The sequence below is a fragment of the Sander vitreus genome, chromosome 7 (genome assembly GCF_031162955.1).
Source record: "Sander vitreus isolate 19-12246 chromosome 7, sanVit1, whole genome shotgun sequence".
Taxonomy (NCBI): domain Eukaryota; kingdom Metazoa; phylum Chordata; class Actinopteri; order Perciformes; family Percidae; genus Sander; species Sander vitreus.
In genome coordinates this window covers 32,498,462-32,525,728 of record NC_135861.1, presented here as the reverse complement: position 1 = coordinate 32,525,728, position 27,267 = coordinate 32,498,462, and the positions used below count along the sequence as shown (strand labels likewise).

The following is a 27,267-nucleotide window of genomic DNA, read 5'->3' as shown; positions in this document are numbered from 1 at the left end:
TAGCCTGTTTCGTATGTCGTTTTTATATAATGTAGTTTTTATATATTTTAAATGTGTAACACCACTTGAGCCACGGTGAAACGTTTCATGTATATGGTTGAAATGACAATAAAACCCACTTGAGTTGACTTGACTGCCTCTGTCTATGTCTGTAACCGGTAGACGTGACATAGGAGTGGACTCGTAGTTGTTGTCTTTCATCCACATGAGCCAAAAATACATTTTCTGGCTTTTCTCGGTCTAGAAGGCACAAACTTCTAAAAAAAAAAACATTCACATTTCTACTACATAAATGACCCATTACAATATTAAACGTAACACATTAACTGTGGTCAAAATCATTTTTAAAAATAACCTCTAGAGTGTGTTGAACAATCTTGTAACTGTTACGTTCCCCACCTAGCATTAGCATTAGCTACTTGTCAACATAGCCCATTGTAATAACCTAAGCGCTGTGAAGGCCAAGCTCAGTGTTAGGACCACACATCTAAAGAACAGGAAGCTAACATACTTTCCCAACCTGGAAAAAACATCACAGGACATCAAAGACAAAGATGCTTTTTTTTTTTTTTACCCAGGGCAGTACTGTGCTCACTTGGACAAAGTTGCAACGGACATCAGTCTGCGTTTTACTGAGTTAGACGCCATGAAAGATATTGCTTCATTAGTCTCAAACTCATTTCAGCCCATTGATACACAACAGGTATCAGCTAAATTCTCTCAAGTATTTGCTCTGCCAAGTGGTGTTAACATGGAGACAATTGATTTGCAAAATGACATCGAACTAAAGGTCAGATCAAGGGACAGTGACTTTTGGAGACTTGTAAGCAGAGAGAAGTTTCCTCGTCTCACTGCATGTGCACAAAGAGTGAGTGCCTACTTTGGATCCACTTACATGTGTGAAATGGCGTTTTAATGGTGATGAAAATCATCAAAGACTGACAGATACTGCACAGACAGCCTCAGACTATGAGCCAAACTACACAGCACAGGACAGTGACAGGAGTCAGTCAGTCAATAGCATGACTGCATGTAAACGTTTTTGCTTTCGGATGGCCTTATAAAAGTGATGCTTGAGATGTGACACAGAACTGCACTTATAGTTGACTGTTTATTTTTGTTAATTTTGTTGACACATTAACGTTCTGCTTTCTTAAATGTTGCTAAATGTAAATAATAATTGAAGTAACTTGAATGACTGAAGTTAATAAGCATTACAGTTACGTGGCACTACATATAATCGGCTCTTTGCAAACATTTTAAATTTGTCTCTTTGTTGTCCACAATGAACACCATAATCTGAATGTGAATAGAAAATAGCCCATTCTTTGTATTTGTATGACAAAAAAAAAGTCAACTTAAATCAGGGTTTTTCCTGCATAGAGAAAGTTTTGGCGCTCCCCAAAGAGGTTTATAGCCAGCGTCGAAACGTCTGATTTTCAGCAGCTAGCCTCCCTCTCAAACACAGCTGATATATTTTCAGACTGATATGATATATATAATGCATGTATGACACGCCAATTCGTATGCCATTATTGGCGTGTTATCAAGACGCATACTCGCTTTTTAGCGTGTGAATTTACGCCGTAGCGAATAGTATGAAAGGGCGGAAATCCGCATAGGGAGGTTGTCGGGGTGGAGGATGGGTCAAACACAGGACTTTCACCCAGGAGACCGGGGATCGCGTCCCGCGTGTCACGTTTCCTAAACTCAACCGTAGCTTTCTTCTCGCGATAACACGTTCTTCTCGCGATAACACGTTCTTCTCGCGATAACACATTCTTCTCGCGATAACATGCCAAGTGGCGATAACACTAACACGCCAAGTGGCATGTATGTGTACGCCCGCTGTATACACCTTAGACATACACGCGGATAGCTCAAAATGCGCACAGATAACACGCCACTTGGCTTAAGAAAGTTGATGTGTATATTTACACGAAGTCATGATGCCGTGTTGTATATTTTATACAATGCGGCTGGCGCTGATAAGACAGCTAAGCTGCATCGTTTTGAATAGAACAGAACACTCCGCTGTGAAGCTAGCGCTAACGAGATCCCCGTTTGCAGAGTTCAGGCTGTACCGGACTCTCCCGGTGATCATGCTGCTCTGAGGGACTGACCGCGCAGAGAGAAGCCGCTGCTGACGGGCGCAGAGCTTCGAGCTCGGACTGCTGTCTGTCCACACGGCCGTCTGATGGCATCAATATTAAATTGAGAGTTTAATGACCGGTTAAAAACGTCTCGTAGTGGCGTTTAATAGTAGTCCAATTCTGTGTTTTTGGTACACACCTGAACGAAGTGTAGTACGCCTACGGGAGTACACAATAAAAACCCGAACAAGCGGCGTCGTTCCGCTCTGTCTTTCTGCTGTGCCGCAATCACGAAGTGTTTAGTTTTACACTATGACGGTTAAACTGCAATTCATGTATGCATGAACTGTGGTGGTCCGTTACACCATAGGCTATATTCAACATTACTGATCATTTTTTATCAATAGAATGTAGAAAAGCATTACACTTCATAACGTTTTTGTATCCATAACATAATTCTATTATTGTACAAATTAAAAGCAGTAGCCTCTGTAAGTCAATCCTACATTTTTCCACTTGGGAGCAAAACGTGCTTCTTGGGGGAAAAGAAGTGACCATAAAGCCCTGTTCATAGTCAAGTGTAGTCTATCCATGCCCATGTCCCGGATCATCCTCCCCTCCTAAACGCCTGGACTCACACCACATACAGAGCTGTCTAGTCACAGTGCACTTTATCCATATTCTTATCTCCATTTTGTATATCTTTTTCAAACTATTTATTACTTTTTTATTGTTTGTTTTTAACTTAATTGTATTCATTGTGTAAGGAAGACTAGCAAAGCTAACTTTTCATTGGATGTCTTTAATGTGCATTTGACAGTAAACCTGTTGAATCTTGCTAGTTTAGCTGTTCCTCTCTAGTTCTAGTAAGACTGTTGTATTTGGACAATGTTGACAGTCTCCTATGTAAATGGCTTGTCTATTTTTATTGCAACCTAATGGAAAAAGCAGTGTTTGTTATTTCCAGATAATGATAAATTGACTACCATGGCTAGAAATAAGCTAGTATATGGTTACTTGAATTCTCATTATGTTTTTGTAACGTGTATTTGTTCTTGTTATAGACCCACAAACACTCACATTTCCTTCAACTAGACACCTCTAAGCCTCAGTGGTTCAATCAGTAAATAGCAAATAACCATACAGCCTGAGCATCCCGTGTGTTCTTACCGACACCCCAATGTGTACATCACTACTATGTACCCATCACCTATATAGTCCTAAGGGAATACCTATTAAATAAAAACCTTTATCTAGAAAACAGCCCCGAAATCCCCATCACCAAACCCACCAGACTCCATGTAAATAAGCAGTACTTTGTAGTGTGTATAGAGCCAGCATATCTCCACATGTAAATGAGTGAATTAAGAGTTTACTTCAACCAAACCAGAGTGGTGATTGTTGGAACAGTGGAAAGATGAACCAAGACGGCTTTTGGTAGTTCTATTTTGTTTCTGTCCACTTTGAATGAAGTGCGTTTTACGATGATAAAATGCCTGTTTATTTACATGGAGTCTGGTGGGTTTGGCGACTTTAACCTTTAAGAAGCAGAATTCAAATAGATCTTATGAACAAATGCTTGTTACATACGTCCTATCGTCATATAGTTTATAAGCGAGCAGATGACAGGAAGGAGAGAAAGATCAGCTGAAGGTTTAATGAACAAACCTGCTCTGTGGAACCGAAGCTGAGGTTGAAAACAGCGTCCAGCAGCTCCCGTTATCGCTCGTTTCCTCCTCTTTTGAACGACAAAGTTCCTCCTCGTACTCTGCTATCGTTCTTTCAAACCCAAATAATCTCTTCAGCAGCCATGTTGAGTCGCTGCTCCTGTTAGCTCTCAGCATCTGGACTTTACATTTACCTCTTTCTAATACAACAGAGACTCCACTTCTTACACCTTTCTGCTAGACGCCATCTTGTTCAAAGTGTGAAGTTAGTAAAGACTATAGCTTCCGGTGCAGATTAGTTGCTGAGCTTCAAAATAAAAGTCCGGAAGTGTTTTAGGCAAATTTGAAGAAAAAAAAAACCTGCAAGATATGATTAAAATAGTGACAGACTTCCTCTGGAAAACACACAGGAATATAAATGATTAAAACACACGTTTGAAGAAAGACAAATATTTAAATGCATTTTCAGAGCTCTGAGAAAATAAAGAACCAAATTAAAGTTGATGGTAGTTTGTTTCCCCTTTGTGTCAAACAGAAGACAGAAGGTTTAATCTTGGAGTGTAAATGTAAGATGTCAACTGTTTTTGTTGTTTGTCTACAGGTGAAGTTAATGTTTATGTTTATATTTGACCGATTATTATCATAAAAATCAGACCATTTAAAAAAAAAAGTTCCTGACCAAAGAACCAAAAGCTAAAAGAAACAATTGTTTCTAAAATTTAGTCTAAGTGCAATGTATAATCTATCTATCTATCTCACAAACATACAAAACACACATCTTCTCTCTCAAGTTATTCGTATATTCATCTGATTTGCGTCATGTGCACAAAAACACAAAGAAGCAGTCGTTGGCAGTTCAAAACTCAGGCTCGCTCCAACATTATTAAATGTGTAGAAAACAAATCATAGTCAAAAATCTACAAAATCTAAAAAAAGTACACAAGTTGAATTATAACATACATAACATTAAATTAAATATATTAGTGGTAGTGATAAGTGACTTCCGTGAATAAACAAACAAAACGGAGGAGGTTTTTCTTTCCAGGTGTGGTCCTTCGCACCTCGGAGCTGAGTCAGCTAATAGAACTAGCTAACCACAGCTGATATTAATCAATAAAATCCAGAAAAATTGATCTTTTAATATTTTAATTTTCACCATGCACGTAGAAGTGCTTTAAAACAAACTTTTTGGGGGCTCAGTTTTTAATGTAAACATGAACCAGAGGCCTGTACTACGAATCCAGATCAACATTCCTGGATTTCTTTCAGTTACCCGGCTTCACCTAACATAACAACCGCGGTCCCGCATAAGCTGTGTCACGACGGTGGTTAACAACTAGTTCAATCAACCCAGGGTTTCCCAATCCAGTAACGCGCAAGTTCACATAAAAGAGGCGGTGTTTGCACAGCACCACCAATCGCAAACATCTACCAGAGACACATATTTTACATAAGAAGAGCAAACTATAATTCTATATAAATATGAAGAACACAGACACGCTTTTGCAGGCAAAACTCAATACAGTCTCTGCTCCCCTAAAACAGGAAGGAACGCTGGCAAAAAAATAGCTGACGCTGTAGATGCATAAATCACAACGCTCATCAATATCACTTCCCCATCAGTCAGGCACAAGATCTGACCATAATTACACTTGTCCTTTCTATAAACTGCCGTTGCTTTAGCCTATTATTTCAGTTGCAACTCTGGCAGTGGTAAGTGTTCGTGAGAGCAAATAAAAAAACATAAAAACATAAATCAAACCGATGTGCGCATTGGCAACACACGGCTCAACAAGCCGACAAATAGCCTATACGTATCCCTCCACTGAAAATCTATATCTTTCATAAAAATACCCATCAGGGAATGTTAACGAGGTTCTCTCTCTCTCTCTCTCTCTCTCTCTCTCTGTCATCAGTCCTGCCCAGTGTGTTTCCCGGTAAGCGGTACAATGAGGAGGGAGGGAGGGAGGACCGAGAGCTGCTGCGCGGCTCCACAGGGCTCATCCCCGATCACACAGCGAGTCAGCGACAGAGAAAGGCTCCCACTGGGGCCACCAGGGCCGTGACCAGGGTTTTATAAATACTGAGGTTCAAGGGCGTACACACACACGCACACACACACACATTATAACGGTGGTGTCTGGGGGGTCCTCCCCCATAACATTGTCAGTGTCAAACACTTCATGTCCTGCATTCTGATGAATTTTTATGCAAAAATCGATCGACACCTTTACACAATCCCACATTAAAAAGTGCTATAAAATAATTTTATATTCTGAATACAATGTTGTCAGTGTGTTAATGTTGGAGTCCAGACTTTTAGCAAACAAGCGATTGCGCCTGCTTTAGAAAGTTAACTAGTCGCAAGTTTGCGGTAAAATGCAGTTGGGTTGTCAAGGTCAGAACACAATATGTAGCAGCTGTGAATCAAATAAAGTTATGATAAATAAGGTTATGTCATTTTTTTACTCTTACACTGAAAAAGGCACGTGTTGAGGATGAGGACCAGCCTGAACCGCAGGGTCAGGGAGAGAAAGAGTAAGATTTGTTAAGCATTGAAGAGTAGGAGAGGAGGACAGCATCCAACAGCGTGTCCTCCTTAGTTTTTGATACTTGATTGTATGAAAATAAGTATTCTCCCCCCCCCCCGTTCTGGCACGGGGCAACCGACCAACTGACCGACCGCCACAAATTGCTTTCTTATCTGTAGGAAACACTGGTATACGATTACTTAAGTACTCACGTAACCATTGCATAACTGAACCTTGAAAGCCACAGGATAAGTAAGCCTTAGTTAAGTAAGTTCATGATTAACTTTATCAATGCTGTTTTAATCCTCCAGTCCTCTCCATCAGCTTCTGTTTCCATTTGTTGAGTTTGTCTTTGATCAAGCTGTGAGGATTGATGACCTATACACTGATGGATTTTGAGTCTGGTGCACCAGTTGAATCTTTTGTCACAAACACTGCAGTGTGAGTTCTCATGTGTGTCTTCAAGTGTCCATTTTCAGTGAAAGCTTCACCACACTCAGAGCAGCTGAAAGGTTTGTCTCCTGTGTGAACTCTGAGGTGAATATTCAGATGCTGCTTATCTTATTGTTTCATCAGATGTGTCTTGCAGCCAAATCTTTTCCCACACTCAGAGCAGCTAAATGTTTTCTTACCTCTTGAATCATGTTTCAAGCTAGGCCTGCACGATATTGGAAAAAACTTACATTGCGATATTTTTTTCCCCTGCGATATATATTGCGATATGAAAAAAAGACAAATTTTTACAAGAGGACATAAACAGCCCTATTTAGAAATACTAAATCATTCTCAACTACTGGGGTGATTTTGTAGGAGTGCATCTACAAAGAAAATAAAAATGAAAAAGGAAAGTTTTTTAATGCTTTACAAAAACCAAAGCAAGTAAGCGCTGTGACTACTCATCTGAAGTGATTTTGGAGAGGGAATTTAGGAAGAAATACACTGGTTGACTGACATGACACCATTGTATTCATATAATATCAATCAAGGCTAAAGTGAATGATATTAATAATGCATGCATGTTGCTTCCTCTAAATTTCAGGTTGTGGTCGACTAGCGGGCCTGCTTTGGTTGTTTGATAAATTGATTAAAATTGATCATGATTGTTGGTTTGCTGTGCATGCAGAGCCTGCATGTCACACTCTTGCAACAAACTGTGTATCCAAGAGCGCTTAAATCAGTGTAAATGACATTATATCAGATAATAATGTATCATATATATCATATAATAATCACATATATAACAGACTGCTGTTGTAGATTAGTGTTACGTTTCCAGCATTGCAGCTCTGAACCATAACGTTAGTTGGGACAGACGCCTTGTTTCTTTAGGCTAACTATGTTAGCTTTAGCATGGCTGGTAACAGCTTTCTGCTGTGAAAAATGGCCGGGATATGTCGTGATTACGTTGCATTAATCAGGTGATTTAGTTTGTCTTTGCAGCTAACATAAAACACTGACTACCGTAGCTTCACTACCCATGGAAAAGCATGTGCATCACTGTATCAGCAGCAGCTGCCGCTTACGGTACTTTTCTACACACGGGAGAGCCTCACTTCCCATAACAACCCCCCCTGTCGGACAAACGTTACGTTACATGACCACCTGTCTTAAAGAGGAAAGGTCGGCCGGTAACAATCATGGAAAAGGAGAACGGTGAAAGTTTACTTTTTATCAAGCAGCAAAGAAGTTGTAGCATCAACATCGCAATGTCCTGCGATGAAACAAAATATCGTGCAGCCCTATTTCAAGCTGACTGAAGTTCTCTGGTCTCCTTCCAATCAGCACTGTCATCAGTCTCAGGTTCAGAAGAGTCTCCAGTCTGGTCTTCAGTCTCTGTTTGTAAAAGTGTATGTGTATGTGAGTTCCTGGCTGGTTCTGGTTCTCTCCAACAGTCCTCTCCATCAGCTTCTGTTTCCATCTGACCAACACATTTATGTGTTTTGACATCAGGACGCCAGGCAAATCTTTTGTTACAAACACTGCAGCTGAATCTTTTCTCTCCTGTGTGGACTGTCATGTGTGACCGTAAATCTCCACTCTGTATAAAAGATTTCTTACAGACTGAGCAGCTGAAAGTTTTTTCTCCAGAATGAGTCATCATGTGTGTCTTCAGGGTTCCACGTTCAGTGAAAGCTTTACCACACTCAGAGCAGCTAAAAGGTTTTTCTCCTGTGTGGATTGTCATGTGTTTTTGTAAATGTCCACCTTGTGTAAAAGATTTCTTACAAACTGAGCAGCTAAAAGGTTTCTCTCCTGTGTGAGTAATCATGTGTCTCTTCAGATGTGCCCTTTGACTAAATCTTTTCCCACATTCAGAGCAGCTCAATGTTTTCTTACATCTTGAATCATGTTTAAGAGAGTTTAAAGCTGACTGAGGTTCTCTGGTCTCCTTCCAATCAGCACTGTCACCAGTCTCAGGTTCAGAAGCGTCTCCAGTCTGGTCTTCAGTCTCTGGTTGTAAAAGTGGATGTGAGTTCCTGGCTGGTTCTGGTCCTCCACAGTCCTCTCCATCAGCTTCTGTTTCCATGTGTTGAGTTTGTCTTTGATGAAGCTGTGAGGACTGAGCTTTCTCTTGGGAACTTGGTGATATCAGCCTCCTCCAGCCCTTGAAGCTGCTCTCCCTCCTGACTGCTCCACAGTTCCTCCTGTTCCTCTTTAATGTGTGTGTCTGGGGGGAGGACTCTGGCTCCTGCTGGTCCACACTGGAGCTACACTCCTGCTGCTCAGGGGGAACCTCTTCTTTAACCACCGACAGCTGCTGAGCATCTGCAGGAAACACAAATTGAGGAAAACTGGGACGTCAGACAAAACCAAGACAACTGCACCATTCAACAACTTGCCTCAGTCAGTCCCTCCAGGATTTGACAATGTCGCGATCACAACAATTCATGCGCATTCAACCAATCACCGGGAATTTGGTGCGACTTGCAAGTTTGACCAATCACCAGAACTTTAGAACTTTTCCGCAAATTTGACCAATAACCAGAGTTTCGTACAGGATTATTTAAATTGAGGACAGCTTCGGTCGTTATTGTGAGTGCAATGATAAAGTACTTATTGGACTTTTAACTTATCAAACCGTATGAATGTGTCCCAGGCCAGGATAGGAAATTAACTAACAAGGTTAAAGATCAACAAGCCACTGACACATACTGTATGTTCAAATTTGATTCATTAAATAAATATTAAAAATAATTTTGTCTTAAATCCACCAGCCATTATTCTCCCCAAAACAAGTTTCCTTTTTATTTTTAAAGAACTATAAAAAAAAAACAAAAAAAAGAAATCGCAACTTTTTTTGCAACTTTCACTGTCTCCCGCAACTTTATTGCAAGTTTTACAAAAGCTCCCGCGAAATCAGGCATTTTGGGGCCCAACAATCTAAAAAAAAGGTTGCGTAATCCTAGAGGGACTGATCTGCGTTCATCAGGTGGTTGATAATGGTGTTCCCAACCATACAGCCTGTTCCACAGTTGTTAGGAGCTTTGATAGATCATTCATATAATTATTAAAATGAAAGGGAGATAAAATGCTTCCCTGCCTAACTCCATTGCTTACATTGAATAGGGCAGATATAGAGTTACCCCATTTCACATACATTGACTAATGAGCATACCAAAAAGCCAAGATTCTCACTAGATATTAGGGAACCCCTCTGTTGTGCAATTTGTAGAATAGCTTCTCATGATTTACACAATCAAAGGCTTTAGATGCATCAATAAAACACAAAATAAATCTAGGACCTCCTTTAAGGACAAAAATACACATATCCGTACCATGTTTAGGTTTGAAGCCAAACTGGTTCTCAGAGATGATTGTAGTTTTTGCAAGTTCAACATGGATTATAGGTCAAAAGTTGAATGAACGAGTACTTGTGTCCTTTCGATTTCTTACAGGTTGAGTCATTGTTGCCCATAACATGCTAGCATTCTGCTAATGAATGCTGATTGGTCAGTGAAGGACTGATTACGATCGGAGATCCTGCTTGACGGCATCCAAAGCAGAACCAGAATGTCAGAGTGAATATTTCGGCGTGGTCTTTAAAACATTAGCAAACCTCTTTCTAGCACGTGTATTAACATGGAGAGCCTAAACTGTCAGCTGTGTTGTCGATGCTTCGAGAGAACAAAGGAGCTTGCCGTAAAGCAGTATCTCTGGCCGTATATATGTATGATGTCATTGACATTTTAAAAGGCTTTTTAGAATAAAAAAGCCACTTTAAAAAAACACCCAGCAGTGTGTATTTTCTTAGCATCCCCTTTCGAATGCAACATTGAAATTACTAGACAAAAAATTATATCCTGAGAAAAGTGGATTTTGAGGGGTATAGCTCCATAGAGTCCCATTCATTCTGCACTGGCCTGTGAGCGCCCCCTATATGGAACTCTGGTGGAACTGCAACCAGTTCAGAAGCCGGAAGTAACAAGAGAGTGGAACTTCTTCCCTTATTAGAAATTCTTTGATATTTCTATATATTTCTGTCAGGGTTTTGGTATTTTGTTCCGTTTTATTGTGGTAGTCTTGTTTTTCTGTTATGTTCCGTTTCCTGTTTTATTTTGTAGTCTGTCTTGTCTCCCTTGTCTTCTCTAGCTTACTTCCTGTCTTTGTTTGTTTCCCGTCTTTTTTGATTGTTCTGCCCCACCCTGATTTGTTTCACCTGTTGTGTCACCTGTCCAGTGTTAGTCCTTGTTACCTGGTGTATTTAGTTCCTGTTCTGTCTTTTTCTCTTGTTGGATCATTGTTTGCTGTTGTGTGCTGTTTAAGGTTTTGTGGGTGAGTTGCTTTTTCTTGTCGCTGCATTCCTTGTCGCTGTATTCCCTGGGGTTTTTGATTATTTCGGTTTTCTCTGAGATTTTTTTGGAACTCGTTTTTGCTGTACCAGTTTCCGGACACCTTTTGTTGTAGTCCTTTTGTTAATAAATTCTCTACTCTGAACTGAACTGCATTTGGGTCCAAGCCTTGCTACTTACCTCTCTAACAGATCGTGACAGAATGATCCAACCAGAGATGGACCCAGCAGTTGTCGAGTTTGTGCCGGTTTTTCACCCGTTGGACCCTGTTGGAAAATCTTTGAGTTTTTCCACTCCCTGAATGAGGAGGACCCCGCCTTCGCTAGGCACCTTATGGAGGTGCATTGGCAGGCCACAGCACAGGAGTTTCGCTTCCCTGTCTCATGCCTGTTTTTTGTCCTGAGCCTCAGCAGACCTGTGTTCCGAGCCCGTGCTGCCCAGCGGTTCCGAGCCCGTGCTGTACAGCAGTTCCGAGCCCGTGCTGTGCAGCGGTTCCGAGCCCGTGCTGCCCAGCGGTTCCGAGCCCGTGCTGTGCAGCGGTTCCGAGCCTGAGGTCTCCAGCGAGTACGGGCTAACCAGTGTTACCAGTGTTCCCGGGCTGACGTGCAACCCTTCTGTTCCTGAGCTGACGTGCAACCCTTCTGTTCCTGGGCTGACGTGCAACCCTTCTGTTCCTGAGCTGACGTGCAACCCTTCTGTTCCCGGGCTGGCGTGCAGCTCTCCTTACTCTTGGCCGCCCCGAACCTCCGCTGACGTGCAGCCGCCCCGAACCTCTGCTGACGTCCAGCCGTCCAGAGTCTGCGCTGACCAACCACCTAGAGTCTACGCTGACCGGTCTTCTAGAGTCTACACTAACCGGTCTCCCAGGGCCTTCGTTGACCGCGGCCCCAGAGACTGTGCCGTTGCCCGGCACTTCAGAGACTTTGTTGTGGCCCGAAACCTCAGACTATCCCTGAGACTGTGCTTGAGACCGCCCCAGTGACTTTGCCCTTGTCCTGTCCCCCAGAGACCTTGCCTTTGTTTTCGGTCAAACCCACTCGTGCCCTGTCGGCACCCCTGTCGACTTCTGTTCCCGTTGCCTGTTTGGCGGTCTTCAGCCCAGCTGACCCGTCGCCTGTCTTCAGCCCAGCTGACCCATCGTCTGTCTTCAGCCCGGCTGCCTCTTCTCCTGCTCGGTCTGCCTGTCCTCCTGAGGGGTTTCGCCTTTGCCGCAGACCTGCTCGGCCTTCAGAAGGGATTCGCCTTTGCGGACAGCCCCCAGAGGGTTTTCGCCTATGCAGACGGTCTCCAGAGGGGTTTTGCCTTCGCGGACAGCCACCAGAAGGCTTCTCCCGTCTGCGCTGCGCCTCCCTGCCCCCTGTCGCCGAGGCCTCCCTGTCCCGGGTCCTCTCTGTTCCCTGTCCCGAGTGGCCTCTCCGTTCCCTAGCCCCGTTTGACTTTTTTGCTGTGCCAGTTTCTGGACACCTTTTTGTTGTAGTCCTTTTTGTTAATAAATTCTCTACTCTGAACTGCATTTGGGTCCAAGTCTTGCTACTTACCTCTCTAACAAGTCGTGACAATTTCAGATGTAAACGTGTCCCACCTGTCCCCTGGTCCGCTGACAGCTTCCTCTCAGAAGTCATGTTAAAGTTCCTCGCGGCTCTGCTCTTCTCCCCGACCTGTTTCAGCAAATACAACACATTAGCAGGAGCTAGCTGCAGCTAACCTTAGCTTTAGCACCGGCTCCCTGCGACATTAAAAAAGAAAACGAACCTGCTCTGTGTAGCTTTGTTTCAGCTTTTAAAACCACATCCAGCAGTTTGGGACGTAAACTTAAACTAAACAATGGCACATTTTACTCCGCCGTCCTCATCACGATGTTACACACAAACGTTAACGTTAGTTCTGGGGACGGACACTATTACGGGTCGCACCAACAACTTCCTGGCAAATGTTTGTATACTAATGTAACTGAGGGTTTCTTATGTTGCCTAGACTCAGGTTTGTCTATAAAATAAAGAAACACGGGCGCCCAATGCCGAAACCAAGACAGCTTTTTTTTCTTCTTTTTTTCATTCCAAACAAACAAGGCATACTTATAAATCCACTTCAAAAATGGAGCTTTTGCCTCGGGTCGAGCATATAAACAAAACCGAGGAGTTTATACATAACAAATCAACAAAGAAAAAATAAATTCAAATTAAGTTAAGAGTTTCAAGTAAATAAATTAATACAAGGGCTTTTTTTTAATCCTTAACGCGTTTCAATGACTTGCATAAAAGATTGAACTCATTCTTCCAATGGATCAGGTAGGGGTTGGTCTTAAAATATATCTTGATAACATATGTTTTCCTAAAAGCACCAAATTGTTGAGAACAAAATCTACCTTATCTTAAACAAAAACACCAAACTTTATATTCTTCACTGTCAGAGGTGGTATCTCAATTTCCCTGGTCTGTTATGGAGGGAATATTTATTCATAATTCAAATTGAAAGTCCAAAGAGAAAACGATACAAGATCAAATTAAAAATAGTATTTTAATTAAAAATAGTATTTTACTACGCTACTAGGAAAAATAGAAAAAAAGATTTTATTTTAGCCTTTCCCCTTTGAAATTTTATGTTTTACATTTTAGCTTTGAAATTTTATGTTTTACATTTGACATTGACATTTTAAGATTCACCTTTTAGATTTCGATTTAACATTAAGATTTTCATTTAGAAGTGACAGGTGTCAATTTAAATGATGAGGTGTGGCCCAACGGCTGGTGGGAGGGTCTGAAACCACTTCCAGCTGTCACCTAAGACTGGAGCTTCCATGTCTGACAACATATCAGAGAAAATGTGCAATTGGCCATCAATTTTTGTAAAACTGCCCATATTCAAACTGTACACAGTTAAATTCTCGCATAAAACTCAGAAATCTCAGAAATGAATTTAGTGGTGAAATAGCAGACGAAAAAACCAATTCTAGAATCTCGCGGCTCGGCTGTGGCTCATAGAGATTCGGCATGTCCCCTTTTTTCATCTAGCCATCACACATCCAGGTAGCAATGTGAGCGGGGAAGGGAGGGAGCCCGGTTCAGCCTGCTAGAGAAGCCTGTCTCCTTCCCTTGCCCGGGCCTGGAGCACATCACTACAGGCTGTAGCGGCGATGATGCCAAATCTCTAGATAAGCCGCAACTGAGTCTCGCATGATTGAACCACGCTTAGTTAGATAAAGTTATGGGGAAATGAGACTGTTTTATGCGAGAAATTAACTGTGTACAGTTTGGATATGGACAGTTTTACAAAAATTGATGGCCAATTGCACATTTTCTCCGATACGTTGTCGGACTTGGAAGCTCCAGTCTTAGGTGACAGCCAGCTGGCGGTGGCCGGGATCGCTTGCTTACCGGCGGCCAGTAATACTCACAGCAACCGCTGTCAGCTGGAAGTGGTTTCAGACTCTGCCACCAGCCGTTGGGCCACGCCTCCTCATTTAAATTGACACCTGTCACTTCTAAATGAAAAGCTTAATGTTAAATCGAAATCTAAAAGGTGACTCTTAAAATGTCAATGTCAAATGTAAAACATAAAATTCAAAAGATAAAATGTCAAATTGAAAATTATAAAGGGGAAAGGCTAAAATAATAAAAAAAAAAAAATTCTATTTGAGATTTTAATTTAAATATTTCCATTTAAGCTTTTACATTTCACATTTAATTATGGCATGATTTTTCCTAGTAGCATAGTAAAATACTATTTTTAATTAAAATAATACCATTTTTGATTTGATCTTGCTTCGTTTTCTCTTTGGACTTTCAATTTGAATTATGAATAAATATTCCCTCCATAGTCTGTAACCAGCTCTGCAGATCTCTCCAGCAAGACTGCACCGACTCACACAGAAAAAAAATACATGTTCTAGATTCTCAATTTCCTTTTCACAAAAAACTAAATCATGAAGGAATTAAAATTAAAAATTAAAGGAGAATTGTACTTTTGATTGAAAAAAACCCCGACCCGAATCAGTGCAGGTAACACAGAGTAGCTGCAGCTACGTGTACAAGCTTCCACTGAGCTAAAACGGCAGTTGTCGGGGCAGGTTTTAGAGTGCCTTTGTGCCTCTTAACAGACACAAAATGCAATTAAAATGTCTGTGCAACATGAACAGGGCCCTTACGTGACAACAAGATGCGTTTTCAACTCAGACATTGTTTAAGTTCACCTACCCTGTCTCGATCCTGCCGGTAGGTAGCTCCTGTTAGCTGCTAGCTTATTTATGGCGATCAAGATTAATGTAAAAATTGGCCGTAATTCTCCTTTAAGAATTTGTTTGTTGTCATTTAAAATTTTCAAGTTTTACCTTCGGAAGGAGAGGAAATTAGATATAACTTTTCCATATTTTCTTAACCTCTCCATCACCAAATTCTTTCAACATATATTTTCTTCTTACTGGATTAGGATAGTATTCCTTTAATAGAATATTTCTAATAACTTTGTTGGTACATTTATAATCATAGAAATCAATTCCTTCAATGCAAAGCTGCCTCAGACCAGGAGAAACTTTGGAGTACCTAATGTCTTCTCTCACCATTGATTTCAGAGACATTGGTATCGCTTTCAACCATCTATCATAACGCTTGACATTGCATTGCACATAACTTCTTTATCTCATCAGAGGAAACTTTGCAGCATCAGCTCTTTATCCAGTAATCAATGTCCTTTACACAAGTCTAAAACCGCAGAGGCTTACATGTCTTCATACACACATTATTGAGAGAGGTGTGTGGGTGTGTGTGATCAGGAACATACGGGGCCTAACATCTTAAACTAGACAGTGTGTCTACTACTTGGTGCACATCCGAATAACAACAGTAAATCTGCTGTTTGACATGCTCTACAGTAAAAAGTCTCCATGATAGGAGAAGGAGTTTGTGTTTGGTTATTCAGAATTTTAGAGAAACTCTATTCAAACTTTCAAATGTTCCACATCTTTCATACATTCAGGGTAGTATTCAACTTTCAAATGACATTAATACTTTTTAAAATATTCAACCATCTTTGAGGCTTTGAAAAAAAGCCCTTCTGACATTTTTACATTAGTGTGTTTTGGATAAAATGTACAGACTCAGAGTGGTATTATTTTAGTGCGTCATTACAAAACAAAGCAAGAACGTCCACTCCTCTTATTGTTCAGATGTGTCTGGGGGCAGGAGCAAGAAAGTAAATACAGGAAGAAGATCCTGTGTTCTGGACTAGTGCATATTTCTTGAATCTCCACGGTCAAACCAGCTCATTTCATTAAAATGATCAAACATTGTTTCGCTCACTGAGACGTCGCTCCGCTCTGCCGTCTGCGCTGTCTCCAACTTTAGCAGTGGCTGGTTTGACCACGGAGATGCAAGTGACGGATGGCGAGCTTGACCGCTGTCTATTTCTGTGATAGAAACACTGCAAGCTGCTACAGTTGCAGATTGCTAAACACACCTGACTACAGGATAGATTAGCTCAGACTAGCGGAGTTTGTATAGTTGGTGCGGTTCGAGTTCGAATCATGTTCTCGCCACAAACGAACCGCTCCAGAGTTTGATTGAAAGTGTACCAAGACCACTTCTTCAAGCAGGTCTCGGTACGCTTGTTTAGTCCACTTTTGGTGCTCACCAGAGTTTGATTGCCGCGTTCTCACCTGCCCAAACAAACCGCACCAACGGGGCAAACAAACTCTAGTTCGAATCAACCAAACTTAACAAGGCAGGTGTGAAAGCGCCCTTGAACATTAAGCAATAGGAGTTAAGGTTTTTGAGCTAGACGCAGGACTATCAAAGGTGCGCTAGAGTCTCATCTCTGTGAAAACAGCTGTTGGTGTTGAGGCCTGAAGTCAATTAGGAGTCAGTCAGTCAGTTGGTCAGTTAGTCCATCATGACATCATGTTAGCTGACAAATAACACCTCTTCTTCATCTTCTCTCCTCATCATTTCTTCCTCTCCCCTTCTTGTCCTCTCCTTTTCTCCTCCTGTGGCAGTACATGTTGCTAAAGTGAGTTGCGCACTGAAGGAGTGGAGGAAAAAGGGGGAGACTGTATGTTTGACAGGTAAAAAATGTCCATTTATTGATGATTATAATTCTAAAGTTAATTCTTTAAATAAAAAACCGTGAGTCCAAACGGCAAAATATTATCATTACCAGAGAGATAAAAGCAGGTAATAAAAAGGGAACCGTCTGCATCCTTCCAGATATTTCTTTTCATTGTTTCTATTGGCAGATGGTATGAACAGAGCAACAAGTTTAAGTCTGGTGCATTTGATGGTTACATGTCTGCGACCGAAGTAGTAACAGCTTATCTGAGCTACCTTTACTCTACTGTTTGACATGTTCTGCAAAGAGAGGACAACACAACCTACAGTAAAGAGTCTCCATGATAGGAAGTGTGTGTGTCAGAACTTGTTGCTATGGTTATTTCCACAGTGAGGGAGTAGAGGAGGGAGACAGTATCTTCAATGGGTCAAACATGTCAATTTAATGATAATTATACCTCTGAAATTTGTTCTGTAATTCAAAAACAGTGGGTCCAAACGGCAAAAATATTATGATCACAAGAGAGATAAAAGTCTGGCGAACGCATTGATGTGTTTTTTTTTTGATGTGGCGGAATAAGTATGGGGGATAAAAGTCATTGTGAACACTGAATGAGTTATTATTCAGGGTGCCGATGTGCTGCAATAGCAGCAATCGGCAGAATGACTATTATCCTGCATACTTATTATTATTCCGCCACATTTTTGTCCCGCTACTAGTCACGGAGCATTGCCAACACATGCACACAAAATACATCAAAAGGTGTATAATGATCGGGAATGGTGTGCTATGACCTTTTCTAAGAGATTTGCCGTGCGGTTTTCACAAAATCGGCAAAAACGCAGCCAAATTTCCCATAGACTTTAATGGGAAATCTTCGGGAAATCGCTTAACATCACCCAAAACAACCCCTCTTTGGGGCCATACTGTATCGTCGTACTTTAATGTAGAAAAATAATTAAAAGTTTAAACCGAAGACAAGACTTTAGTCTTTATTGGGCATTCTGATATCAAGCATGGTTTCTACCAAATCACAGTTTATGTATCGTCCAGTTTTCAGACCGTTTAAGATTTAAGTATTTTTGTGTTCTGACACACACACCTCCTATCATGGAGACTCTTTACTGTAGGCCGTGTTGTCCTCTCCTTTCAGGACATGTCAAACAGCAGATTTACTGTTAGGCAGTGTTATTCGGAGGTGCACCAAGTAGTAGGCACACTGTCAAAATTTCCTGCGGAATTTTCTAGTTTTATGTATGAGGCTCTAGTTCACAGAGCATTTGAGAAAAATACTTTTACTAGCTGTAGTCATGTTGTAATTGTGTATACTAATATATATATATATATATATATATAATATATATATATATATATATATATATATATATATAATATATATATATATATATATATATATATATATATATATATATAACATAAACATAAATATGATGATATGACTTCATTCAGATTCTACTCTGTTGCCTTTTTTCCAGATTAGAGCAACAGCCTCTCTGTAAACGTCCCTGCGTAGGCTGACGCAAGATGTGGCCGTCAGATCGTCTCATCAACCCTCATCAACAGCTTCTCTTTTTCTGTTTTTAACAAACATGACTTCTTCATCTCATCATCAGAGGAAATGTTACACGGGTCTAAAACCACGGAGGCTGACGTTTCTTCACACATTATTCAGATAAGGGGGGTGTCTGTATGTGTATGTGTGTGTGTCTGTGAGTGTGTCTGTGAGTGTGTGTGTGTGTCTTCGTGTGTGTGTCTGTGTGTTTGTGTGCGTGTGTCTTTGTGTGTGTGTCTGTGTTTGTGAAGATTTTATAATGGTGGTCTGTGTCCCCCTAAGGGTACTCTGGAGGACTGCAGGGGGTCCGTGTCCCCATAGGGATAGTCTGGAGGACTCCAGTGGGTCCGGTCCATGTCCCCATAGGGGTACTCTGGAGGACTACAGGGGGTACGAAAGATTTTTTCACAAAATATTTTTCAGTTCCAAAGCTGTTGTACCAGAACATTGATCCTCTTTATAAAGACTTTTTTCTACCAAAAATGTGAGGTTTCTGTCACGGACCTATTCTTTCCTTCTTTCCTTCTGCTTTTTTTTCAAGTTTGTTGCTTTTTGTGAAGTTTTTGTCCCTTTCTTTTAACCTGTTCTTGTTGTTGGTCCTTCCCGTCATTTTTTACCAAGTTTTTGTTACTTTTTTGAATTTTTTGTCACTTTTGTCAAACGATTGTTGCCTTACTTACTTACTTCTTTCTATTGTGTTTTTTTTTAAGTTTATGTTGCTTTTTTGTAGTTTTTGTTGCTATTTTCAACCTATTGTTGCCTTACTTACTTCCCTCTTTGTAACATGTTTCTCCAAATTTTTGTCGCCCTTGTTTATCATTTAAATATTTTTCTGGCAGTTGTTAAGTAAATCTATCGCTGACATTGCTGTATTGTTCCTCTTTATATAAACTGTTTTTCTACCAAAAATGATTCACGTTGGTCAGGGGGTACTTGGCTTAAAAACACACTTACAACACTACACTTACAAAGTTCTCAATGTTTTGGTTAACATTTAGGGACCCTCATTATGCTACCGTTGAAGTGTGGTGATATTTTGAGCCTTTTTAGTGGTATAAAAAGCGATTTGTTTTTACTTTCCCTGTGCCCCGAATACTAGCGTTTTAAGCTAATAGCTGTCCGCGCTAGCGTCTTTCAAGCTACAAACACACTGAATTAGCAGGAAACCATGTCCCAGAGAGCGACAGAGTGGGTACACATCTGTCAATAACCCCTAGGTTCGTTTTGCGCCAGAATTGTCCTTTAATATGAAATGTTTTTCTAAGCTTGGGCTACTGTTGTTAACTTGCAATAGTTGTTGATTTTAAAATGTAACTTCCTCCATTTCAAGCAGGGTGGAGAGTTACTATGTAGGCCTATTGAAATATATTTGTAGAGCTGCACATTAGTCTGAGAATAAATGTGGCACACCCAGTCTCTTTTTTTGGGGGGCATATTTTCCCTTTATTAGATAGTGACAGTGGATAGACAGGAAAGGTGGGAGACAGATGGTGGATGACACGCAGCAAAGGACTCGAACCGGGGACGCTGCAAAGGACTCAGCCTACATGGAGAGCACGCTCTTACTGGGTGAGCTGGAGGTCGCCCCGAGATCCAGAGTCTCTTTTCTGGCTACGCTAGTGCTGTGAATAATAATAAAGTTTCATATAATAAATAAGTTATGAATTCATCTTTATTTTGCTTTAAATGGAGACGTTTTTCCTATAATTCATACCAAAAGTTCTTCCTGCAAACTGACGACTGAACTGAAGTTTCACTGAATGTCTGATTTTAAACACTTGTCCGACACAAAGGAAACTATTCGTCACTGCACGCTGTCACGTTGTGGTTCTCAGTTGTAGTATTTCCTGTTTTATCGTGTTTATTTCATTCCCTGTTCTCTGTTGTCCTTGTTCTATCCGTGTGTGTTTGAACCTGTTCCATTTGTGTGTATGTTTTCATGCTTCAGTTTCCTGTTTTACTTTGTAGAGTCTGTTACTCTTGTGTCATATGATACTCTACTTCCTGTTTTGTGTTTTCCCTCCTCTGTGATTGTCTGCCCCGCCCTGATTTGTTCCACCTGTTGTCTCATTCCCTGCGTCTCTTCCTCCTTGTGCTTTTGTTTTCCGAGTTTTTCAAGAGGTTTTTGGATGCTGTGTTGGACTTTCCTTTTGCCTGCTTGCCTGCCTCAGGACACCTTTTGTTTAAAGCCATTTTTATTTTAATAAATCTTGTAAACCTCCTCCCCTCCACACTCTGCACTTTTGGGTCGGAGTGTGCTGGTCCTAGACGTGACAGACGCTGGTTTGGTTCTATGTGAGACTTTCACTGCAGTTCTAATCTCTTCTCTTCTGAGGAAACTCAGAAAGATAAAAACAATGGTGAAGACAAGGAGATGAATCAGATAAAAGAGGAGAGACTCAGCTCTCAATACTGAAAGAAAAATATGTTACAACATCAAACTCTGCACGTCAGCAGTCTTGTATAAAGTACTTTAAAGCAATATTTGAGTGAAAGTACAAGTATGTTACCAGAAAAAGACTTAGTTAAAGTTAAAGTTAGGTCAAAGTTAAAGTCACCTTTTATAATATTACATCTTCTGATATTTACTGAACTTAAGAATCAAAAGGTTTGTTCCTGATATTAAATGCACTTAATTATTAGAAGTAAAAAGAAACTTTGATTATTAACTTTATTGTGGCTTCCTTATATTAAAACATAATTTTCAGGGTTTCTAAACCTTCTTAACCATCAAACAACGATTAACGAAGATGTTTAGGGGAAATATATTGGAGTAAAAATAAAGGTTTCCAGAAATATCAAGTACAGATACGTGAATACAGTAACAAAGTATTTGTATTTGTTACATTACAACACTAATGTTAGACAGCCAATCACAGACATTATTAGATCTTGGTAGAAGCATGCTGCGTGCTGGTTGGCTCCCTGACTCTGATGAGATTTACTCCTTTAGGTTTTATAATTGATATTGAATGACAAGGCATTTTTCAACACTTCAAAGGAGATTCGGTCTGTAACTAAAAAGTATTGAATTTGGTACAAAAGCTGCACGATATGAGAAAAATATCTAATTATGATTATTTCTTTTAATAGCTTTATTTTTTTAATTTTCACATAACAGTCACACAATTGACATCAATGAGAAGATACAAAAAAACTAAACTAATCACACTGATTGTGATTATTTTGACTGATGTTGTGATATGCTCCACGATATCAGAGGGAATGATCATTTCTGTAGCTTTATTCTCATTTTCATTGAAAAATATTAAAATTAAAATGTTAGTGTGATTTTTGTGAGGATCTGAACCAAACAAAGATGTTTTGTTTGGTTGGGTGAGGATTTGACTTTGTAGCATCACAATACTTCATTCATATTGAAGTTCATTTTGATTTGTATTGTCCATATTATCATGATTTAAGATTGTAATTATTTAAGTGAGTTTTCTTTTTTGGACGTTTTTGTCGAGCCTGGCTCTGCCCTCCGACTTACTTCCGCTCAATTTTCATTTCCCTTCAGTACTCCGTCTGGGTTTGCGGTATATTCTTGGGTTTTCTCCGGTCAAATATTTGTAGGTCCAATCAGCGAACAGAGGGAGTGGCTGAGAACGATGACGTTGAGGACGTGCACTAGAAAGATGCGAGCGAAGCCATTCGGTCTGTTGTGGCAGCAATGCTGCCGAATATCCAGAAGTTAAAGCCCGAGCAAGAACAATCTTTGCTGAGTTTTGTTGGTGGCCATGATGTTGTGGCCCTCCTCCCCACGGGGTTCGGGAAAAGTTTGATTTTCCAGCTCGCTCCATTAGTGGTGAAGGAGTTGGCTAAGGCTAACGCTAGCGATGCTAATGCTAAATATAAGCCGATAGTTGTTGTCGGTCTCCCCTCTTGTTGCACATGTGCATGACATACGTCACGACCAAACGTTAGGGATTGGTTATGGCAGATCCAGAGTGGCTCTGGGCAAATCCAATAGTTTTAAACTTCAACAGAGTACCCGCCTTCAAGGAAGTTAACACTTGTCAATGGAGAGAGGCCAGACTCTCTGTACAAATGAAATGTACGAGAGTCTGGTAGGACCAGGCTAGTTTTTGTCACCTTGTCAAAAATAATTCAGAATTACTGCTTTCTTTACTCAAATGTTATGTATAATTTCATATAAATGAGATTTATTGACCATTTCCAAAAAGAAGTTTACATCTAGAGGTCATAGGTTGGAATAAAGTTGGCTAAGAATGTGTGACACATGATTTAAACTTTAAACTTTGTAAACAGCAAAAAGAAGAAACAGGTGCACGGTCCACGGGAAGACAATACGAGGGTTAACAAATATTCATTTATTGAATATGCAGAAAGTTTTATATAATGTATGAATGAAATGTGTGGATCCGTGTGTTTAAACCCTCAGTATTCAGACTGCTGTTCCAAGTATGTAATGCATATGTAATATGAAATGTGACCACGAGATGGCGGCATAGAGCAACTTTAAAATCCCATCAGTGTCACCTGAAGTTACATACTGTAAATCACTTCTACCTGCACTGGATTCTTCACATGCATTTGTGTTCTCATGTTGAGTCATGTGTGCAAAAACAGATACTGACTACTATTAAATATAAAAACATTATAAATATAGCTATAGACATTAATAAATAAATATATGAAAATACAAAAAGATAAAGATTACTAGATTAATTCATTTTTAAAAGGCAACAAAGCTTGGAGTCATCTTAAAAAAAAAGGGTAAAATGTCGGTCTGTTATCTCTGTTAGCAAGTTGTTGCACCACGATTCCAGTGTGTTTACATTGGCTTCCCTGTAAGGTAGTGAGTGCATGTTTTTAAAATGTTACTGCTGTGCGTTTGATGCATCTTATTTTCTAAATGTAAATATTAACTGACATTATATATATCACATGTTTCAGCAGAATATCAAGCAAACAGTGAGGAAACTAAAAAGTCAAAATGTGTCTATTTTATTTATTCATCTTCTCCTTGGTATCAGTGTTACTCATGTACATACTCCTGACACGGTCCTTGTGAACTCAGTTTGTTTATTTTATAATCTTTTTTAGACCCACAGCAGCGAACACAGCATACCTTTTTGTTTTTCTTCTTCTCACCCGCATTACCATCATGACCACCCAGAATGCCCGTGTTCTCTTTCTAATGCCTCCTACTATAGCGATGCTGTGGTCTGTACTGACACCGAGCGGTGGTTGTGGTCTGTACTGACACCTAGTGGGGGTTGTGATATGTACTGACACCTAGTGGGGGTTGTGATATGTACTGACACCTAGTGGGGGTTGTGATATGTACTGACACCTGGCGGTGGTTGTGGTCTCTACTGACACCTAGTGGGGGTTGTGATCTGTACTGACACCTGGCGGTGGCTGTGATCTGTACTGACACCTGGCGGTGGTTGTGGTCTGTACTGACACCTGGCGGTGGTTGTGGTCTGTACTGACACCTAGTGGGGGGTTGTGATATGTACTGACACCTGGCGGTGGCTGTGATCTGTACTGACACCTGGCGGTGGTTGTGGTCTGTACTGACACCTGGCAGTGGTTGTGGTCTGTACTGACACCTGGCGGTGGCTGTGGTCTGTACTGACACCGAGCGGTGGTTGTGGTCTGTACTGACACCGAGCGGTGGTTGTGGTCTGTACTGACACCTAGTGGGGGTTGTGATATGTACTGACACCTAGTGGGGGTTGTGATATGTACTGACACCTAGTGGGGGTTGTGGTATGTACTGACACCTAGTGGGGGTTGTGGTCTGTACTGACACCTGGCGGTGGTTGTGGTCTCTACTGACACCTAGTGGGGGTTGTGATCTGTACTGACATGTACACACACACTTGACTTGACACTGACTTGTGCAAAATTCAGAATTTCAGAATTGGCCTCCATTCTATTCATGAATTGGAATTTGAATTGAATCTGCCCGACAGGAAGTTGAATTTGAATTGGAATGACAGGAAGTGGAATTAAATTCATGGCAATTCAAAGAAATTCCACACAGTCACTCAACAGAAAGAATGTGTTGAATTACAATTACTTTGGAAATGTAATTGCTTACTGTTATAAGTTACCCATTATAAATGTGGTTTGGATTACTTTATTTGGATTACTTTATCAATGCAAAGCAATTTCCTTTTAATTTGATTGGTAACTAATTGAATTACACATTTTACCTCAGTAATACAACTAAATACAATTACATTAATTTTGTAATTTAATAACATCATTTCATTACACGTAACTAATCATTGTTGGGGGTAACTCCTTACGAAGTAATGCCATAATATAAATCACATTTGGCTGTAACTGAGTAATGTAACACATTAATGTTACTGTTACTGGTGAGTTACTATCCATAGAGAATAATGTGTATGACACGTTCTTGAGTAGTGACCCCAACACTGATGGTATCAAATATCAGGAGCATAATACCATCAAGAGATGGTTTTCAAAATAAAAGACTGTCTGTTTGTTAACTTACTTGTAGATGCCTTGTAGTAGTAGCCTTGATGGAGCCACAGACTGGAGCACTGCAGTGCTTGCGTATCTGTGGTTTCCAGGTGTTCTTGTTGGAATTGGTTCTTCAAAATGAACTAGTACAGATGACCTTTTAGGCCTTCTATTATTTTCCATGTCGCTGTTATTACAGGTGTCAAATCTATAAACATTTGTAATCTGAAGTTGTGAGGGACTTCTGAAACTTAAAAAGTTGTGTTGACCATCAAATTGTGTAGAAAAGAAGCTTTCAAACAAATGTCCACCTCAAATTGTTTGGCAACCCTTTTAAATACTTGGTTAAAGTAAAGCATTCTGGGAAATGGAGTCATCTTCCATCATGTTCCACAAAATTACAATTACAGTAAATCAAACTTAATTATTTGTTCTGTGACTAGAGCTTTTAACATTTATTGCTGGGGGAAAACTTTTCCTGTTAATGTAATTGTACAAGTAGTTCAAACTAATATCATTTATAAAATATGTAATGCAATCATATCTGACATATTGTAAAGCGTCATTTTTAAACACCACTTAAATTATGTATATGAATTTCTTTGAATTTTTATTGAATTGCAATTCTGCAATTTAATTCAAATTGTAATTCTAGATCCTGTTTTTGACATAAATTCAAATTCAAGAATTTAATTGGAGTTAATTTAGGAATCTAAATTCAATTCTGAATTCTGCACAAGCCTGGTATGTATGTTCACTTTCCCCTACGAGAGTTTTGTATGCTGTTGTTTTTGTCAAAAAAAAAAAAAAAAAAATACATTTAAAAAAAATCGTTCCCAGGTCTGTTTGTTTTCTTCAGGTTGCCGCCTACACATTGAAACTATCCCCACCTTTTTCTGTTTAGTGTTCACCCCGGGACAGCCCCCGACGTCCAGCAAGCGCTCCCACTGTGGAGCGTCAATGCGCTGCGTCATCTCTCGCCATCTTAGAAAAAGCTGTCTATAGCCAATCACATTCCCTTTCCAACGGTACATCGCATGATAGGAACATCCAATCAGTCCAGTCCAAATGAATGCGCAACTAAGTCCCGCCTCCCAGAGCCAACAGGCACATACATGTGATTTAAGAGAAAAAATATGTTCAACAGTGTTTGAATGAATGTAAAAAGGTTTTGTAAGTCATTTTAAGTCTTTAGTATGTTTTCTTTCCTAATAGCACAGACGTGAGTAAAAGCATTTAGCAAAATGTGGTCACTTGGAGAGGTTTAGGAGAGATTTTGTAGACGTTTTGTAGAGGTTTTGGAGAGGTTGTGGAGAGGTTTTGGCACACCAGTGCCACCTGTGATACCAAATCCTGAAAGCTCCCTAGCTCCCATTAGGTTAGGACTAAAGTTCTGAAACTTTATAGAGGTCTTGTTGACAAGGTCTAGAAGGTATGTGTTGCGTTCTGCATAGTGTGGCACAAAGTATGTTTTATTTGACCAAAATAACTATTTTGAACCATGTCTGAACTGCTGTAGTGTATGATGTGTTTTAATCACATGCTAATCAAGCACATTTTCAGAAACTAGATGAATTTAGGTTTCAAATGAAGCCTCATACATGCATTTTGGCCTCGCAGTTCTTCTGTTATCAGCTTTTCCCTTTGGGAAAGGGAAATAGATGAAAATCAAGCAAAAGAGGTTAAAGCATAATGAGCCTCATGCAGCTACACAGAGACAAACAACTCAAATTGAGGGCACATTTGCATTCTTTAGATGTGTTTTTCACCGGCAACTTTTCATAACATACAAGGCATCAGACGGCACACACACTTCAATGGATACATCACAATTCTTCTAGCTTCTTTCACATGGTAAAACACAATTTGCAGATCTCACTCTAAACAAGTTCTCATTCTCAAAACACATTCTGCAGTCTAATGCACGTCCTCCATACTGGTAAACCCAAGTGGCAAACAGAGAACACATGTCATTTATTGAACACAACCACTCAGAATTGATTTCACTTGTTTCAAATGATGTGACACAACCAATATAAGCCAGTTCAGAGAGCAAACAGGTTGTTGAAGGTGGGAAGGAGAAAGTCTGAGAATGGATAGAAGAAA

General features: G+C 40.2%; 1 protein-coding gene across 4 annotated transcripts in view; it reads right to left on the bottom strand.

Moving 5' to 3' along the window:
- The window catches only part of LOC144521381 (uncharacterized), a 79,971-nt gene that overhangs the window by 34,691 nt on the left and 18,013 nt on the right, over positions 1–27,267 (bottom strand). The window contains exons 7-8 of one of the 4 annotated variants that reach the window (XM_078255941.1): positions 8,303–8,612; positions 6,745–6,843 (exon numbers count right to left, since the gene is read on the bottom strand). The exons of 2 other annotated variants lie outside the window; for them this stretch is intronic. In XM_078255941.1, coding sequence (XP_078112067.1) covers positions 6,745–6,843; positions 8,303–8,612 — 409 coding nt within the window. Of the gene's footprint in view, positions 1–3,761; positions 3,819–6,744; positions 6,844–8,302; positions 8,613–27,267 lie in introns of those variants that run through there. One more of the 4 variants, XM_078255936.1, reaches the window with a different exon arrangement.